Consider the following 18,600-nt stretch of genomic DNA (forward strand, 5'->3'; position numbering starts at 1 on the left):
CGCTGGGGATCCTTCTGTTCTGTCTCCTGGGATCGCGCTAGCTACTTTTCACTAGCGCTGGGGATCCTTCTGTTCTGTCTCCTGGGATCGCGCTAGCTACTTTTCGCTAGCGCTGGGGATTCTACTGTTCTGCTACTCTGTACCTGGATCGCGCTAGCCACTTTTCGTTAGTGCTGTGGATCCTATCTCTCGTTTGTCCCTGTTTTCGTGTGTCTGTCTTATCTGCTACGACCGCTTGCTGGAGGCTCGGTGAGGTAACCGTTAAGCAAGCGTTCGCGTCCTCTGTTTCATGTTTGTCTGTCGATGGTTAGTTAGGCGTGCTTGTCTCTATTGTGCTTATCACGTGGAGACCGCGCATAACCGCGTGCACTGTTGCGAATGAGTGCGGTGTTCGCGGTTAGCTAGCGTTTGTTGTTTTCCGCATCTTCTCATTGTATTATTTACTGTGCCTTTGCTACCCTCGTATTCTGTCCTGATCTGCCTTGTGTCACGTCTGGCGATCGCACCTCTCGCGATCGCGTTCCTATTTCATATCTGCTGTTGTGTGTGCGCGGTCGCGGGGTGGCGACTGGATTGGCGCACACACATACAACCTGTCCCTTTGCTCGTTCTCATTCGCAATCGCCTCTCTTGCGATTGCGTTCTGCGCTTCGTACAATTCCTGTCTGGCATTTGTGGAGGTACAGAGGATTGGTTCCTCTGCACTCCCCAGCGCCATCTGCCGACAGGAATTTCCCTCTACAGGTGCGTAGCACCTTTTGCTGGGTGCCTGCAATTACACGCTTGTGGAGGATTTCCGCCGTGTCAGCGCACGCGTTGTGCGCTGATCACGGAGAAAGTTCCACAATCGTTACAATCTATGTGTTAGAATGGCCCAGTCAAAGTCCAGATCTAAATCCAATCGAGAATCTGTGGCAAGATCTGAAAACTGCTGTTCACAAACACTGTCCATCTAATCTGACTGAGCTGGAGCTGTTTTGCAAAGAAGAATGGGCAAGGATTTCAGTCTCTAGATGTGCAAAGCTGGTAGAGACATACCCTAAAAGACTGGCAGCTGTAATTGCAGCAAAAGGTGGTTCTACAAAGTATTGACTCAGAGGGCCGAATAATTACGCACACCCCACTTTGCAGTTATTTATTTGTAAAAAATGTTTGGAATGATGTATGATTTTCGATCCACTTCTCACATGTACACCACTTTGTATTGGTCTTTCACGTGGAATTCTAATAAAATTTATGCATGTTTGTGGCAGTAATGTGACAAAATGTGGAAAACTTCAAGGGGGCCGAATACTTTTGCAACCCACTGTATCTGTAAGTTCCATGCCCATACCGACTTACCTTGCAAACATTTACGTTATAAGAAGTGTGATTCCTAACACAAGAATGTAATTTTTAGAAAGTCAAAGAATAGAGTTTGCTACTTAAAGCGTTTTTAAACTCTGACATAATATTCAATAAAAATGTGTTTTCCTACTTTTTATAACCCATACAGTTATCATATTTGCTTTTGTGCACAAGTATTATAATTCATTTAGACATTATAAGTTCCGAAAGTTCAGTTTATTTACTTTAAAAGCTGCCAGTGGATTTTATTCATAACGGTTGTATTTCTATTGAAATGCACCCAGTAATGATTTCTGAGCAGTGTTTCAGTTCAGGACTCATTAGCAGAAGTGTCTGCACAGTCAGATAATGTTTAATCAATTGTATCAAGTGAAGAATGTAAACACAAGATAAGGTTATCACCAATTCTGATGCGGGATCTCCCTGAAGGAGAAAAGGTCAGTCCTGTGATTTAACCCTTTGAATGCTGTTTTACTTAAAAAAATTGTGTTATTGTATTATGTGCTGTAAATAATCTTTAAGAGCAAAGAAGAAATGCTGGGTTTTATTCCACTTAAAGGTATTTTGAAAGGAAGGTGAGGAATAAGAAAAGATGCAGACATAAGTGAAAGTAGTCATGGCAATGTTGGCTGTTGGTGAAAACTGAGGCCATTATTCATTCCAGTTGTCTTGTATCAAAGAAAATTATCACCACGAGTTGAAAGGATTTGTGGCATTGAATGGTTCTGAAATCCCCCTTCCCAGAACCACAGCATTCACATTTTCAGCACCGTGCCCTCCTACAGGACTACGGTAGTTTTCTTCCGTGTCCTGTGTCTATGTGGGTGCATTCCTTTTTGTAATTTCAGTGGATGTTTCTCCAGTGTAATTTCTGTTGCCACACGTGTTTCATTGTATGATAACAACCACAGCCCTGGAAGAGCAACAGTATGATCCTCTTGATAAGGGTCTACCACGCAGAATCTGGATATTTTGTTGTTCCTGAAGAGCTTTTTAATAGCCTATAAATTGCATTACTTATCAAATTTCAGCAAATCTCTGTAAAGAATCGAAGTTCAGTGAATATCTATAGAGAATCACATATCAGTAAATCTCTGTAAAAAAAAAAAAAATTGTTCCACTTTGCAGGGAAATTAAATGCCGAGAGGCTAAAATCGGACGTCTTGCATTTCATTTCGTTAGATACTTTATAATGTAGTAAAAAGTTTGTATAAATCACCAACACAAAGCAACTGCTTCTCCGAAATAAGTCATGTATAAAATATAATGATTTTTGCTGTCATTTGTAAATTAGAAATTTGTCAGTAATCTTTAATTGCTGACGGTAAAATATTTAATTTAAATAAATATTCTCATTACCCGGAGAGAATGAAAACACATTTCGGCTACGTAAAATTGAATTTTAAAGCAATTTACAGTCCAGTGGAGCAGATCATTGAAGCTTTGCTAATTTCACAGTTGTGTTGCTTTTAAAGCGGATCTCTGACCAAAACATGTTTATTTTTTACAACTGGCAAAAAAATGTGCTGTCTGTGACACATACTAACCCTTCCTGGTCCTCCCATCCAGCCAGGGCACATCCCAGCCATGTGCTGACCAGCTTTCCTAGTGTGATATTGTCTGCCTTGTTGATCAAGACCCAGACCAGCACATTTTAAGTTAACTCTTTGCACGCTGCTACACATGTATAATTATTATTATTTCTTTAAACAAAAATTAACTGCCACTAAACTGACCACGTCAAGGTGATCTAACCACTACCCCTCGAAACAAGTTGGCTAGAAATAAAGGCAATCTCATTTAAACTTGTGGCATGATAACCTTAAAGTGAACCTAAAGACTGGAAAAAAAATGAGATTAACTCACCTGGGGCTTTCCTCAGCCCCCTGCAGCCGATCGGTGCACTCGCAGCCCCGCTCTGACGCTCCAGGACCCGCCGGCGAACACTTCCGGCTTGGCCATCACCGGCCGACAGGCATGGGAACGCGAGTGATTGTTCGCGTTCCAGGCCGCAATAGCAGCATAGGGGGCGATATACAGGCTGGGAAGAATCACTCTCGTTCCCATGCCTGTCGGCCGGTGACGGCCAAACCGGAAGTGTTCGCCGGCGGGTCCTGGAGCGTCAAAACGGGGCTGCGAGGGCACCGATCGGCTGCAGGGGGCTGAGGGAAGCCCCAGGTGAGTTAATCTCTTTTTTTTCCAGGCTTTAGGTTCACTTTAAAGTGTGCCTTAAGTGGCATGTGACATGATGCGATAGATATGTGTATGTACAGTGCCTAATATACATAGCATATGCTGTGTTCCCATTTTTATTTTTTTTTGCATGAGTTACCGTAACTATTTTGGTATGCAAGTTTCTCTCCAGTCGGGACCTAGTCAGAATCAGACTAAAGTGTAACCATCAAGGATAAGGATTTACAGCCAAAAAACTCTTGCCTGGCAGAGGACAGCTTCTGAGTGCAGGGGATAGATAAAAAAAGGTCAATAGTTCATATATTTAAACGCTCTCAGGCACAGAAAGACTGTGTCATTGAGCGGAGATAAAACAATCTACGTTTTTAAGTTTTTAAACATAATATAAAACTGGGATATCTAAAAAAGGGTAATTTTTTGGAGAAGAAGGATAGATACATGTGTTTATCTCATCAGCTTATTTTCACGTAAGGTTCACTGTAAGGGGACGTAAAGTGCAATTTTGGCAACCTTTACAGCAGTTTACATAAAAAGGGAAGAACAGCATTTTAAAAAAATTGTGGTAACTTAAACAACATTTTTTAATGCATTATGGAGTGTTCCTTTTAGAGTGCTATAACATATTTGTGACTGGTTACTGAGTACCACAAACTGACTGGTGACTTGACAATTATTTCTCTTTTTTTGCATGCTACAAAAAGAATACAACACACCAACAGCACCAGCAAATACAGCAACAAGTACAGCAAGCACAACAGCACCAGCATCAGCAGGTACAGCAACAAGTACAGCAAGCACAACAACACCAGCATCAACAGGTACAACAAGCTCAGCAACAGCTTCAACACCAGCAGCAACTGCATCAGCTGCAGCAGCAGCAGCAGCATAACCACCAACAGCAGCTACAGAAGCAGCAACAGCTTCACAAACAGCATCAGCTACAGAAGCAGCAACAACAACAGCAGCAGTTACAGAAACAACAGCATCAGCTGCAAAAACAGCAGCAGCAGCAACAGTTGCAGCAACAGCGGTTAATGAGAGGAAATCAGACACAGCAGACAGCTATGTCAGCTATGTCTATACAGACTCATGGTAACATTGTGATGCCTCTGTACAACAACACCATGATGTTCACCCAAACACACCCTGCTCCTGCTTCCTCACAAATTTCAACAGAAAGTGGGGAAAGAGCACAGCCGCCGCCAGACTACAACCAGGACAGGCATCTGAGGTATAACTGGTACAAATATTTATGTACTTATAACATATTCCAGATTATTTAACACTGAGAAATTACTGGAATAGCTTTTTACAGCTAATTGTCCCCTACCAACACTCACCTTTAAAACAGCAATATTGGTATTGAGTGGACTTAGGTCCTTATGATCTATTCCATTTGTGATCTGTATAATATGGTTTAGGTAGATCCCTACTGTATGCTTTATCATCAGTTATTTTAATCTCATATGCTTTGCTCTTTAATTTTCTCACAGGTTTGTCCAGGATCCACAAATGAGGGCTCACTCAATACAAATGCAGCCAATCACGTGCAGCACAGTGATTGCAACTCCTCCAGCCCCTGTCTATACCTCTTCCATTCCCATGATCCCTCAGTCTAGATTCAACCCACAACAGACCCACCAAGCTGTTCATCTACACCACTGCCAGCAGCAACAAGTCCAGCCACAGCATGTATATCTTCAGGTAAGTGACACGAGGCAATTCATGATTTAAAGGGAACCTGAAGCGAGTGCAAATATTTAAAATAAACACATGATGTAGTTGCAAATGAATATTACATACTAACCTCACCGTTAGTTCCTCTCAGAAGCTCACCATTTTCTTCTTACAGTGATCCCTTCCAGTTCTGACAATATTTTGTCAGAATTGAAATATACCAGTTGCTGTCAGTTTTATAGCAGCAGCTGTCAGTTACAACTGAATGTGCAAGGTAATGTCCATGTTTCCCTATGGCTCAAGTGGACGATATTACAGTTTAACAGTGTGCTGACCAGGAAGCTGTTATGGGGTAATGGCCATTTTTAAAATGGAGGACAGAGAATTCCACTGATCACAGTGGACAAATGGGATGTAGGAGAGGAGAAAGCGATTGAGGAGTAGACTACACGGGAGGTAAGTATGACCTATGTATGGTTATTTTGACTTTTTATTTTCAGTTCAGGTTCTCTTTAAGTGAGCCTGAAGCAGTCAATAAAAAATTACGCACATATGAAGAGTGGATGAGGTGACTTAACACCTTGAGAAAAAAACACAGAGACAACAGGAGCCCAATTGCGCAATATGTCACTAAAGTTAAAGTGTAAAAAGTTGAAGGGGCAACCAACCACATCAGGCATGCGAAGAGTTGTAACCCGTCTCCAGTCGGGTGTCCCAAACGTGGCGTGTTGGTTGCTCTATTGAAAAAAGTACTGGTACTGATCGTGGTCAAACCACTATAGACCAATAACCCTCCCAAACGCTCTGTGCTTTTGGCTCTTACAGTTGTTGGCACTATATTTGGCCTGAGAAAGTGGGCTTAGACCCACAAAACGAGTGGCCTATGCAAAATAAACCTTTGTTGCAATACCTTATAGTGTTATTTGAGGGGTAAGCCACCTCTGCTTTGTTTTAATTGTATTGTTTTTTAACAGAATTGTATCCTTTCTAGGTGCCTCTTAACCCTTGTTGTGTCACATATGAAGAGGGAAGGCTCTTAAATCCCATACAGCCTTCCCGTTCCCCTCTATGTTCTCTCATTCAGTCACAGTCCCCCATTCAAATGATATGCATTAGAGAAAGGCTTGGATATCACTTATGTTCCCAAGTGCTTCTGAGGATGGGTGTATCCATACTGCAGATGCGCTTGCGTAGTACGGATCCGCTTCGCTTTGAAAGTACTCAGGGACACAAGTCATTCCGAAGCCTACATGAAGAGTCCCAAAGAGGTATTCAATCTGCTGGTAGAGTAACTTCAATGGGAGAATATTAATAGAATGAGGGCAAGGAGTCAGGACCGGGAAGGCTCAATGGGACCCAAAGCCTGCTCTCTACATACAGTGGGTTGCAAAAGTATTCGGCCCCCTTGAAGTTTTCCACGTTTTGTCACATTACTGCCACAAACATGCATCAATTTTATTGGAATTCCACATGAAAGACCAATACAAAGTGGTGTACATGTGAGAAGTGGATCGAGAATCATACAACATTGCAAACATTTTTTACAAATAAATAACTGCAAAGTGGGGTGTGCATAATTATTCGGCCCCCTGAGTCAATACTTTGTAGAACCACCTTTTGCTGCAATTACAGCTGCCAGTCTTTTAAGGTATGTCTCTACCAGCTTTGCACATCTAGAGACTGAAATCCTTGCCCATTCTTCTTTGCAAAACAGCTCCAGCTCAGTTAGATTAGATGGACAGCGTTTGTGAACAGCAGTTTTCAGATCTTGCCACAGATTCTCAATTGGATTTAGATCTGGACTTTGACTGGGCCATTCTAACACATAGATATGTTTTGTTTTAAACCATTCCATTGTTGCCCTGGCTTTATGCTTAGGGTCGTTGTCCTGCTGGAAGGTGAACCTCTGCCCCAGTCTCAAGTCTTTTGCAGTCTCCAAGAGGTTTTCTTCCAAGTTTGCCCTGTATTTGGCTCCATCCATCTTTCCATCAACTCTGACCAGCTTCCCTGTCCCTGCTGAAGAGATGCACCCCCCAAGCATGATGCTGCCACCACCATATTTGACAGTTGGCATGGTGTGTTCAGAGTGATGTGCAGTGTTAATTTTCTGCCACACATAGCGTTTTGCATTTTGGCCAAAAAGTTCCATTTTGGTCTCATCTGACCAGAGCACCTTTTTCCACATGGTTGCTGTGTCCCCCACATGGCTTGTGGCAAACTGCAAACGGGACTTCTTATGCTTTCTGTTAACAATGCCTTTCTTCTTGCCAACTTTGTACAGTGCATGACTAATAGTTGTCCTATGGACAGTCTCCCACCTGAGCTGTAGATCTCTGCAGCTCATCCAAAGTCACCATGGGCCACTTGACTGCATTTCTGATCAGCGCTCTCCTTGTTCGGCCTGTGAGTTTAGGTGGATGGCCTTGTCTTGAATGGTTTACAGTTGTGCCATACTCCTATTTCTGAATGATCACTTGAACAGTGCTCCTTGGGATGTTCAAGGCTTTGGAAATCTTTTTTGTAGCCTAAGCCTGCTTTAAATTTCTCAATAACTTGATCCCTGACCTGTCTTGGACCTGTCTTGTGTGTTCTTTGGACTTCACGGTGTTATTGCTCCCAATATTCTCTTAGACAACCTCTGAGGCCCTCACAGAGCAGCTGTATTTGTACTGACATTAGATTACATACAGGTGCACTCTATTTAGTCATTAGCACTCATCAGGCAATGTCTATAGGCAACTGACTGCACTCAGATCAAAGGGGGCCGAATAATTATGCACACACTACTTTGCAGTTCTTTATTTGTAAAAAAATGTTTGGAATCATGTATGATTTTCGTTCCACTTCTCATGTGTACACCACTTTGTGTTGGTCTTTCATGTGGAATTTCAATAACATTGATTCATGTTTATGGCAGTAATATGACAAAATGTGGAAAACTTCAAGGGGGCCGAATACCTTTGCAACCCACTGTACGTACTAACTTTTTTAATGCCAACTTTAGGTTCACTTTAACCATTTTAGCCACGCGGATGTGAGCTTCACGTCCGCAGAGGCAGGTGCTAGAGCCGCAGGGACACGCTAGTCACTTTCCTGCAGTCGGGGGGGGGGGTCTGCAGGCGATCCTGTGTTCAAAAACAGTGTTTATTCTGTAAATCTACCGCCGCGATTTCCGCCGGTTTCCACCACCCGTTTGTTACATTTATGGATGGAAACAGTGTTTCCATTCATAACCTCCTCGCCGCCACTGGGATTGGAGGCTTCCGATGGAAGCCTACGTCACTTCCCTGGTTACAATGTAGTGATACATTGTATCCCAATTAGCGTACATTGTACCCTAATGGGATTTTTGCTCAGTAGGGACATCTTGTGGCCAAATAGTAAAACACACCTACTGACTTTGGTGAATACAAATAAATGATTATTTATGTCAAGAGGACAATAATGGGCTAAAAATGAGTGATGGATGTAAAACTGAAAAAATGCACCTTTATTTCCAAATATAATATTGTCACCATACATTACACTAGGGGTATAATTTTAACGTTGAAATAACCGGGACAAATGGCCAAATAAAATGTGTGGATTTTAATTATGGTAGCATTAATTATTTTAAAACTGTAAGGGCTGAAAACTGAAAAATAATGAATTTTTTCCATTTTTTTCTTATTATTCCCATTATAATGCATTTAGAATAAAATAATTCTTAGCATCATTTACCACCCAAAGAAAGCCTAATTGGTGGCAGAATAAACAAGGTATAGATCATTTCGCTGCGATAAGTAGTGATAAAGTCATTGGGGAATAAAAGGGAGAAGCGCTGACAGGTAAAAATTCCTCTCGTCCATAAGGTGAAAAATCCCTGTGGGCTGAAATGGTTAATAAGGGAAACAAATAGAAATTGATTTCTTCCTTTACTTTATAAACCTGAAACAGAAAATATTTAGGCACTTAGACAATACATTAAAAAAAAATCACCTTTTTACGTACCCATCTAAAGTCAAAAATGAAAAATCAGTGGCTGAAACCAGGGATGAGTGCACAAATGTTGTGTATGGCATTAGAATTTCACAATTTCAAGTTGAAAATTGTGTTATGGAAACCACGGAATTCCAAAAGTTATGTGAAATCCAGGTCAAACTATTTTGCATAAATAGAAAAAAATGACGATTAAAAAAATGGAAAATGTGGTTAGGAGTGTTGCTGAGTGGTTTGTGAACTAGCAGCTGTGTCATTGTAGTTACATGTGCAGCATCTACTACATGGAGGATTTAAAAAAAAAAAAACAACAAAAAAACCTGGGATAGCATTGCTTTATTAAAAAAGGGAAAAGGTTTCACTGCAGGCATCTGCATGAGACTGCAATCACACAACTGCTAATCCATTCATCCATTAACCCCAACTATGTTCCCGTATCATACAGACAAGGGCTGCAACCTTTCATCACTTAGTAGCAGACAGGTGTTTTTTTGGTTTTCTTTTAAATCAAGTCCAAATTTGCTGGATCAGTCATGATATCCCCACTGGAGATACATGGAGATCTCTGGAGATAGTTACGTAAATCAGGCCTAATAAGACATAAGAATTTTATAGAATAATTAGCAACAATGGCTGATTGCTAATCAGAAGTGCTACTCATACAAATGGTAAAAACCTTGAGATGCCCACTCTCTAGTCAGTTCCGACCGGTTTCGGCTTTTGCAGTCCTCATGGGTCACTGACTGGAAAGTGGGCATCTCAAGATTTTACCATTTGTATGCTTAGCACTTTTAGAGCTTCAAGGCTTTTATTAATTGAATGGGTCCCTGTTGTCTAGGACCCATGATGTGAGTGATTTTTTTTCTCATTTTATTTTGTGTTGTTACAATAAAGGTTTGTGGAGTACTTGCCTGCTTACTCATCAGTGCTTTTATCCCTGGTGATGGTCACCTTGTCTTTGTGAGCACTGGGGGCTGAATGAGTCTGCCTGCTAAAGCTGGTTGTACATCCCACGGTGAAGTTTGTCTGCTACCCTGCTTGCGCTGAGTTTTTAGGATATGTGTTTAATATTGAGGAAAAAATGAACAAAACTCACTATACGGCTACGTTCACAGTGGGGTACTGCGGTGCGCATTATAATGACTGTGTTCTAATGCGGCTTTCTGCAGTGCAATTCACCACCTGTTCACAGTGCAGCCGGAGCGGTATAGCAGCATGTGGCATCCTAACGCACTGCATGCAGTGCAGGTTAAGGGTGAATAATACTTCTCATTGACTACATGTGATGTGACACAACGCGCAGATAATGTGTGACGAGATTGTTCCGTTGTGTTCCTGCTTTTACAGGGAACACATTGACCACTGTGAAACTAGCCTTGGAGTATAAATTATTCTACAAAAGCCATTGCATTGCTCAGTTTACATATTGCATTGCATTGCTAAGTAAAACAAGTTATAGTTTGAGCTGATGTTATAAATGCTCCTCTTTTTGTCTTAGATGCAGACGCAGGATTCGATGCAAACAGGCCAGTCTCAACGGATTTACCAGCAGCCTCATATTCCTCAGCAGAACGCCATGGGATATTTTCTACATCCCCAGCAGCAGAGCCAGTCTGGAAATCTATCTGATCTACCAGAGATGCAGCTCCCATAGCGTAGCTGGATGGAGGAGGAAGAGAATACCTCAGGCATCGTAGCTGAGTAACAGCACCACACACTGTAGGGCTTTGCTAGGCCCAGTGTCTGTAGCACTCCCTGTTCACTAAAGAAGGGCTGAAATGTGGAAGTGCCCAAGAAAGGTGAAGATTGAGGGAGGACGGCCAAAACAGAAGAATAGCTGCTGCCTTTTAGTAGAACCAAGATTAACTCTGTGTCCAGACATTATAAAGAAGTACACCAAAGTGTTTGTCAGGAGCGAATTATCAGTCTGCAAAAGCTTGTTTTCCTGTTTTAAGACAAATCCTTCTTGGTACAAAACACCAAAGGATATCTGGTTTGATAATCTGGTTGAGTCATTGATGCCTAGAACAGTGCGTGATGGGTTAACGCTGTAGGATAGTCATTTATCTTTGTCTAAAATAATCTCAGGCACTATTGTTCTGTTTACTGTAGACCCTAAGTTTTAACTTATTGTTTCATAGTTACAGATATATGCGCTGCCGACGTGGTGTTTAAATTGTCCTAAATCTGTTAGGAGTTTAATACCAAAGTATATTCAGTGTGGGTTTTCCAGTGAAGGCCTATATAGTATTTTAGTAGAGTAAAAAGTTGGTGAAGTGGTCAGAGTAGCCCAAAGGCAAACAAATACGATATATGTGTACTTAGTATACCTGTATGAGACAAGGTATTAATCCTGCCCACTGTAGTTGTTGGTATTCTACAACCATGTAGCCAGGTCCATTGTTACCACAACAGAGTAAGTAAACATGATCTTACCAAAATGGACAAATTATCTTGCCTGTAGTTTAGGCTTTGCATAAAGGTCCGTACACACGACTGCAGGCAACGACGGGTCTGTCGTCAACTCCCGCTGGGCGGGTTTTCAGCAGACAGTCCGGCGTGTGTACAGTCTGTCGGCGGACTGATAAGGCGGTTTCTGAGCGATCCGCGATGACTAAATCATTTATACATAATTATGGTAAAAAATGAAGAACTTTTTTTACTACATTATTTTCACTGGAGTTCCTCTTTAAATGTTGATTGCCATTAAACCTATCAATATGCAAAGTCAAACCGAAAGCACAGATTTTTTTTCTCAACAGACTGGGAAGGGTTAGAATAGGATTCCTCTCTTTTCACCTAAAAACAGGCAGACCACAGGCTTTTTAGATAGAACCTCTTCCAGGTTTTTATTGCTGTCTGTGTCCCTGACAGAGTTTCTCCTCATTTCCTGTCTTGATAACATCAGAGGCTCTTCTGGGACCTGGCAATCCTGTTACATCACCCTGTGGTATACATATTCCTATATTCCTGTCAGAGGCGTAGCAATGGGGGGGCAAGGGGGTACATATATCCATAGGCACAGCACCGTAGGGCGCTCAGCACAACCGCTGCACCCCCACATGCGCGACAGGTGGCTTGCTGGCTGCCCGAGTGCCCCTGCTTCTCTCCCTTCCTCTGCAGAGGAGTTTCAGAGGCAAAACAGCAGCAGAAAAGCAGGGCACATCTGGCTATATAAAGGGGGCACATCTGTCTATCTATAGGGGGGGGGGGACATCTCACTATCTAAAGTATGGCACATCTATCTATCTGAAGTGGGAAGGGTCCACCTCTTGCTTACTATAGGGGGGAAGGGTGCACATCTGGCTTTCTAAACAACATTTTTACATTTGACTCCACCCATGGCCACCACCGCATTCTGATGCATGCCCATGCCCATTTTGTCCAAAGGGGGGGTGCAAAAATTGGCTTTGTCCCCAGGCGCCGAGAACCCTAGCTACGCCTCTGATTCCTGGCATTAGCTTCTGTAGGGACTACAATGGAATATGTACATAATGCACTCCAGAGAGAAAAAAACCGCAATACCCTCCATACTACTGAACAGTAAAAGAGATGGTCAATGAAATACGAATACTTTTAGCTAACATGTACATGTACTGCACTTGTGTTCAGCTTAGAATTAAACTAGTCATAAAGAGTATTTGATTGTCCCAGTTCTAAGTTGAAGGGTAAACTGAGAATGTATTTTTCATTAGGTATTCCCTCATATTACAGAGAAGTGGTAAGATTGTACAATCAAGATTGTATCATTAATGGGCACCTTTAGGTGTTTTTACTTGAGATATCAGGGTTACAAGTCATTACAATTTGTCTTAATCGAGTTCCTACAGGCGAATAGAAACTATGCCAAAGATAGAGAAAGCATCTTGGATTGCATTACTTTGTACTGTTGGGCTGTATTTCCAGCTGCATGGAGAGACCCACATCCATGTCTCATACAATCACTGCATTGTGGATGACTGCACATCAGATGCTAGCAATGTGCAATTTATGTGTCACTTTTACCTATTATCTTATTATTTATGTACCAAGTGTTATTTATAAGACATCTACCCTTTCTGTAAATTGCTACTTTGTATTGTTTAGCGTGAGCAGCAGCTGTAGGACTGGTTGGGTAACTATAGTCCACATACCATTGCTTTCATGTCAGTGTGTTTTATATTAAATGATTACTTTACACTAAATGTCAAGCTTTACCAAGTTAGCTGCGCTAAGGAACATTTAAGACAGGATTTAAATTAGATGTGTGATATATTAAAGCAGCCATTGCTGACCTCCTAATGAATTCTATTTTTCTTGTTGCTATACTGAAGGCTAGTTTGCACTGCCATTTCACATTTTCAGGAGATAGATACTGATAGTTCTGAAACAACAAGTGTACTTCAGAGGCAAATCTACCCAAAACTTTTTTAGGGCAATTAGTAAACAATGATAGGGAATATGAATTGTATTCCAGCTTTATTTGTGATCTTGATCTCTCTCTGCTATCACCTCCAACATTATAGGTTACACTCCTTTTCGCATACATAACTAAACCAAAGGGCATTCCCACCTCTGTGAAATATACATTCTGAAAAGTCTGCTGCTTTCTTACATAAAGACTGCAAAAAGTTCAAAAGTTTTACAAAGAGGTTGGAGTTAAGGTACATATGGATACCACGTACAGAGTTTGGACACCAGTTATAAGCAGACTATTAGCAATGCAATCACTGACATTTTTTCTGCAACGGTGGTTTTACAGGTCTATTAACTAATCCATCTAAATGTATTCCCCTTCCTGACACCATTCCCCCTCCCCTCCCCCAAAAAACTAAATCCTCTCCCTATCTTGACTCCTAAGATCCATACGCCAACACTAAATCCCCCCTTCCTGAATGTGAATTCATCCTTCTGACACCTGACCCCGAGTTTCCCCTCCCAGTCCCATCCACCCCAAAATGTTGGCCCCTTCCTGACATCTACCACAACCTTTTAACCCTAACAGCAAATTCTAACTTTTCCCATACCAGCTCTGTTCTCCAACACTAACCCTCCTGGATCTCAGCACCCAACCTTCACTGCTGCTTACTTTCCACCATCCACTTTGGAATCAGAGTCCGATTGTCATTGTGCCTTAGAAAACAGTTTTCACTAACAAAAGAGTGTGCCGATACCTTAGGTATCGGGTGCCCAAACCCAGAGTCAACCTGCTTCTATGTTGCAGTGTTGCCATCTCATTACAAGACATTTGATATAGCCTGCCTTCTGAGATAAATTAGACTCAGTCTAGAAACTGAGATGTTTGTTTTTGTCAGGTTGTAAAGGGCTAAGGCAGCTATATCATGGAGGCCCAAACCACTGTGAGGTGTTCTTACCGCTGACATTTTCAAGAAATATAACCAGCTGAACGAATGGTGACTCCTTAAAACTGGAATATTGGTTATGGTTGTGATGTTGGCCTTTAAGCATTTGGTAAAAGTAAACTTGTATGATAGGTACATATAAGTCCTGAGATACCCGGCTATCTGTGTATGCTATGGGTTTATAACATACCCTCAGGATTTCGTAAAGAAGATGTGCAATGAAGGGCAACAAAGTGAATCTGTTCATTTCAAACATCCAGTCACAAGCAGAAAAGTACTTTTATTAATCATCTGCATGATTGGATATTTGAAGTGGAAATGTAAATGCCTTGGGAAGGCTCAAATAACCATGGAAAAAAACAACAAAGTTGGCAATGGTTGCCCCCGTATTTGTATTATGAGGGATAGACCGGTTTGTACAACTCTGATCCTTTATAAAGTACTAGCCAGAGACAAAGATAATATATTTATTTTAGCATTCAGGTAATTTAAATTGTAAATATCTATTATAAAAAAATATTTTCATAGTGGTTTTGAGATATCAGGATAAAAATTGCATTTGCCATTTGTATTGTGTCAAGCTGAACTTCAGAGCTTGTTGAGTGTCTTTAAGAATGGCCAGTCCAAAGCTGGTGTTATGGTTTATATGTCATGATTAAACCTGATTTTGTTTCAGGTACTTTAAGAAAAGCCTTGAATAATATAATAACGGTAAAATGTTTTGCACAGCCGCATAGAATGGTCCAGTTATATGAATTTAAAAGCTGGAAAGCTGATGACCAAATTGTTGTTGGACCCTCAGTATTTAGAGTGTATATGATGAATATACACAGTGGATGAAGCCACCTTGGAGGCACCGAGTGCCAATTCACTAGTTCCAAAGGCTAAATCGGAACTTGTGACAAAATGGCTTCCTTCACAGATGATGAATACACTTTAAGAGACAAAATATTTTGCTTATATTTTGTACAGTGGAACAGATCCATTTGAATGTCGTCGTAATGTGTTATTTAATGTAATACATGTTAAAAACTAAGTTAATTGCTTCTTAAATCGTATTTTGGAAAGTTGGAAGTGAAAGTAGGTTTTGTATTTAACATCATGTTAGTTTAGGTGTTATGAGCTCTATGATGCATTTTTTAGAGTGAATTTTTTGTTTGCGTTCATAATTGCACCTGAAGATTGGTGAAATAGTTATTCCTTTTTTAGTAAACTGTGATTTCATGGCATAGCTATGGAGCAACTACATTTTTCAGCACTGGTAATCATGAAGACAAAGTTATTTGTTTCTGTTATGCTTCGCAAATACAGGTCACGTTTCATTTTCTTTTATAATAAAAGGGTGGGCTCTTCCACGTGTACTGCTGCTATTATTATTATTACGCTTCTATAGAGCACTGATATTTTCTGCAGTGCTTAGCAGAGTGCACTGAACAATTCCTGTCACTAAATGTCTCTCAAAAGGGCTCCCAATCTCCCAATCACAGTAATAGTCTAATGTCCCTTTTATAGTCTAAGGCCAGTCTGGAGGGGAAGCCAGTTAGCCGACCTCTATGTTTCTCAGAAACCTGAATTCCTAGAGGAAACCCATACACACCCGGGCAGAACACAAACTATGAGATAGGGGGTTTCAGCCCATTGGGTGCAGCTGTATAGAGAGTAATCCTTAAGGGGTTGATGCATTTTTTTAATACTTTTACCAGTGCTGAGAATTTAAAATGAAAAACAAAAATGACATGAACTATTGTTAGATGGTTATGCTGTTAAATACAGATTTCTACAATAGAGGACACCTCATTATGGTCTATTGATGGGTTGTAAATGTAGATGTCCAAACTAAGATCCTTTGGTGTGAAACAAGTACAACAAAACTGTAAGTTTCCCATCTTCCACGTTTAACAAAGTTGTGTTTACAGATTTGTAAGGCTAAAAGTGAAGCGCTCACAGATGTTTTGTTCATACTTTCAGGGGAAAAGGGTGAGAGTTTTCCATGCTTGGTTTTTATTTCTGTCTGTATGGCTCCAGAAGGAAACTTCAAGAAAGACTAAAGCTAAGAAAAAAAATTCAGATACATGTCTGGAGAGGGAAGGCACTGGATCCTATAGAGCCCTTCACTGTCCTATCTCGGTGTCCTGATTCCAGCGCTGTTCCCCGTTCAAATTTACTGCCTCTGGGATCCCTCTTGTCCTCGAATGCTCCCAAAGACTAGTGGCTCTGCACTGCACATGTGCAGTATTGGGCCTTCCAAGGGTCCCCAAAGGCAGATTTGACCAGTTGGTCAAATATATGCAGTGGGGGTGCAAGCGCTGAAATGAGTGCACAAAGGGGGGACAGGGAAGGCTCTGTAAGATCGAGAGCCTTCCCTCTTTATAGGAAAGTACCTGACTTTTTTTTTCTAGCATCAGTTTTATAGTATTACTTGCTATTTGCTGTTAGCCCTCAGTCACATTTTCCATAAATTCCTATGGAGACTCCACTAGAGGGAGTACTTCACAGCAGAGACTGACTATTAGACAAGATCATCCTGTTGGGGTTCAAAAATTGTGAGAAGACTTGCCAGCTAAACAGACTTCTCCCCACTCTATCCAAAATGAAAAGTAAGTCTGGGTGGCTTCACTTTAAACTACGATCACTTCCTTTCATTAAAATGTATCCTTCAGACTGGCACTTAAAGGGTTTAACACAGCCTTGCACTTTTTGACTTTTTGTAAATAAGATTTTTTTTTTTTGCTGTATTATTGCGATGTACATATTGTAAATGTTTCATGTACAAATCTTGAGTCAAATATTGAAATTTAGTTTATTTTATATGATGTCAAATAGAGATGCGTTTATAAATGTTCCTATTGATATAATTTTGTAAAGAAAAGTGTCTTATAAAGACAGGCGGGTAGATTTTATTTTCCGGTCTTGGACAAGCTTTCTTGTTGAGCCTGTTGCGATGTGAAAAAGCTTTAACAGAGTGCATATAATATTTTGCAAAAGAATAAAAGATTATTTTAAAACCTGCTGGAACTTTGTCACTTTTTTGTTGAAAAAAAAATGCCAAATGGCTCCAAAGTGATTTCTAACCTGGTTTCTTTAACAAGCACTGGTTTCTTTAACAATGGCCAACTTCACTATAGGTGTCAACAGTTGGGTGCAAAGTGAATACTGGTACAGTTAAAGTACTCTTGAATTGTTAATAACCTGTATTAAAAAAATAACACCCTACAGCATGACTCATCTACTTCGAGTTCCCCTCGCTGTCTTTTCCATCCTGTCAGCTCTTCCCTTCCCCCACAGTATCGTCTTGTAAATGCTGGCATTTTCACAGCAATAGCGCTGAACCGGAAGTATGTGAGTTATGCTGAGGCTTTTTTTCTTAACAGGTTATCATTTACGGCATGAAGCAGCTGTACAAGTAGGAGTGATCAGTGAGAAAGGTGTGGAGAAAGGGGTGTTCCTGGGGACAGGAGGAGGATAACTGCCATTTTCTCCCCGACCATATTTGAAGTCCTAGACAGTCAAAGATTTTGGCTGAGTAATGCGGGGATCACAGGGGGCACTGGACTGTAAGGATGGTGCTGTGACATATGCCACAGTACCACACACAAGCCGTTACTAATAGCATGCACACCCCCTCTCAGTTCAAGGGTACTTTAAGCTGCGTTAATGCTGAATCAGATGCTTTCAGGTATAAAGCAATGGACAACTGATAAGTAAGCATTTTTCATGCTTCCCTACGGGTCAGTTTACATCTATGAGTTATAGCATGAATGTAAAATGACCTGCTATCAGTCAGTGCAGGACTCCTGGAGGCACTGCTCTCCATTGCCAGATGGAACCTCTCTAGCCACCACTGCCACCCAGCTCCCGACTGCCAGCTGATCTGACCATCATTGCAAGCTCTCGACTGCCAGCTGATCTGGCCACAACTGCCAGTTGATCCTGCTGCCGTCACTACAAGCTTACACTACTGCCCAAACCCACGGTTACTCAGCACAGCCCTGCCACTCCAGGTCAGTCAGCACATGCACCAGTCTGCACTACAACCATGGATCGAGGGCCAGCTTTCCATAAT

General features: G+C 41.3%; 1 protein-coding gene across 8 annotated transcripts in view; it reads left to right on the forward strand.

Annotated features, from left to right (window-relative positions):
• Nucleotides 1-17,546, forward strand: part of PASD1 (PAS domain containing repressor 1) — a 214,887-nt gene extending 197,341 nt beyond the window's left edge. For all 8 annotated transcript variants that reach the window (XM_068251045.1, XM_068251039.1, XM_068251044.1 and 5 more), the window contains exons 19-21: nucleotides 4,242-4,771; nucleotides 5,034-5,244; nucleotides 10,694-17,546. In XM_068251045.1, coding sequence (XP_068107146.1) covers nucleotides 4,242-4,771; nucleotides 5,034-5,244; nucleotides 10,694-10,849 — 897 coding nt within the window. In that variant the 3' untranslated portion in view covers nucleotides 10,850-17,546. The remainder of the gene's footprint in view (nucleotides 1-4,241; nucleotides 4,772-5,033; nucleotides 5,245-10,693) is intronic.
• The last annotated feature ends 1,054 nt before the right edge of the window (nucleotides 17,547-18,600 follow it).

The sequence above is a fragment of the Hyperolius riggenbachi genome, chromosome 8, assembly GCF_040937935.1.
Source record: "Hyperolius riggenbachi isolate aHypRig1 chromosome 8, aHypRig1.pri, whole genome shotgun sequence".
In the NCBI taxonomy this organism is placed as follows: domain Eukaryota; kingdom Metazoa; phylum Chordata; class Amphibia; order Anura; family Hyperoliidae; genus Hyperolius; species Hyperolius riggenbachi.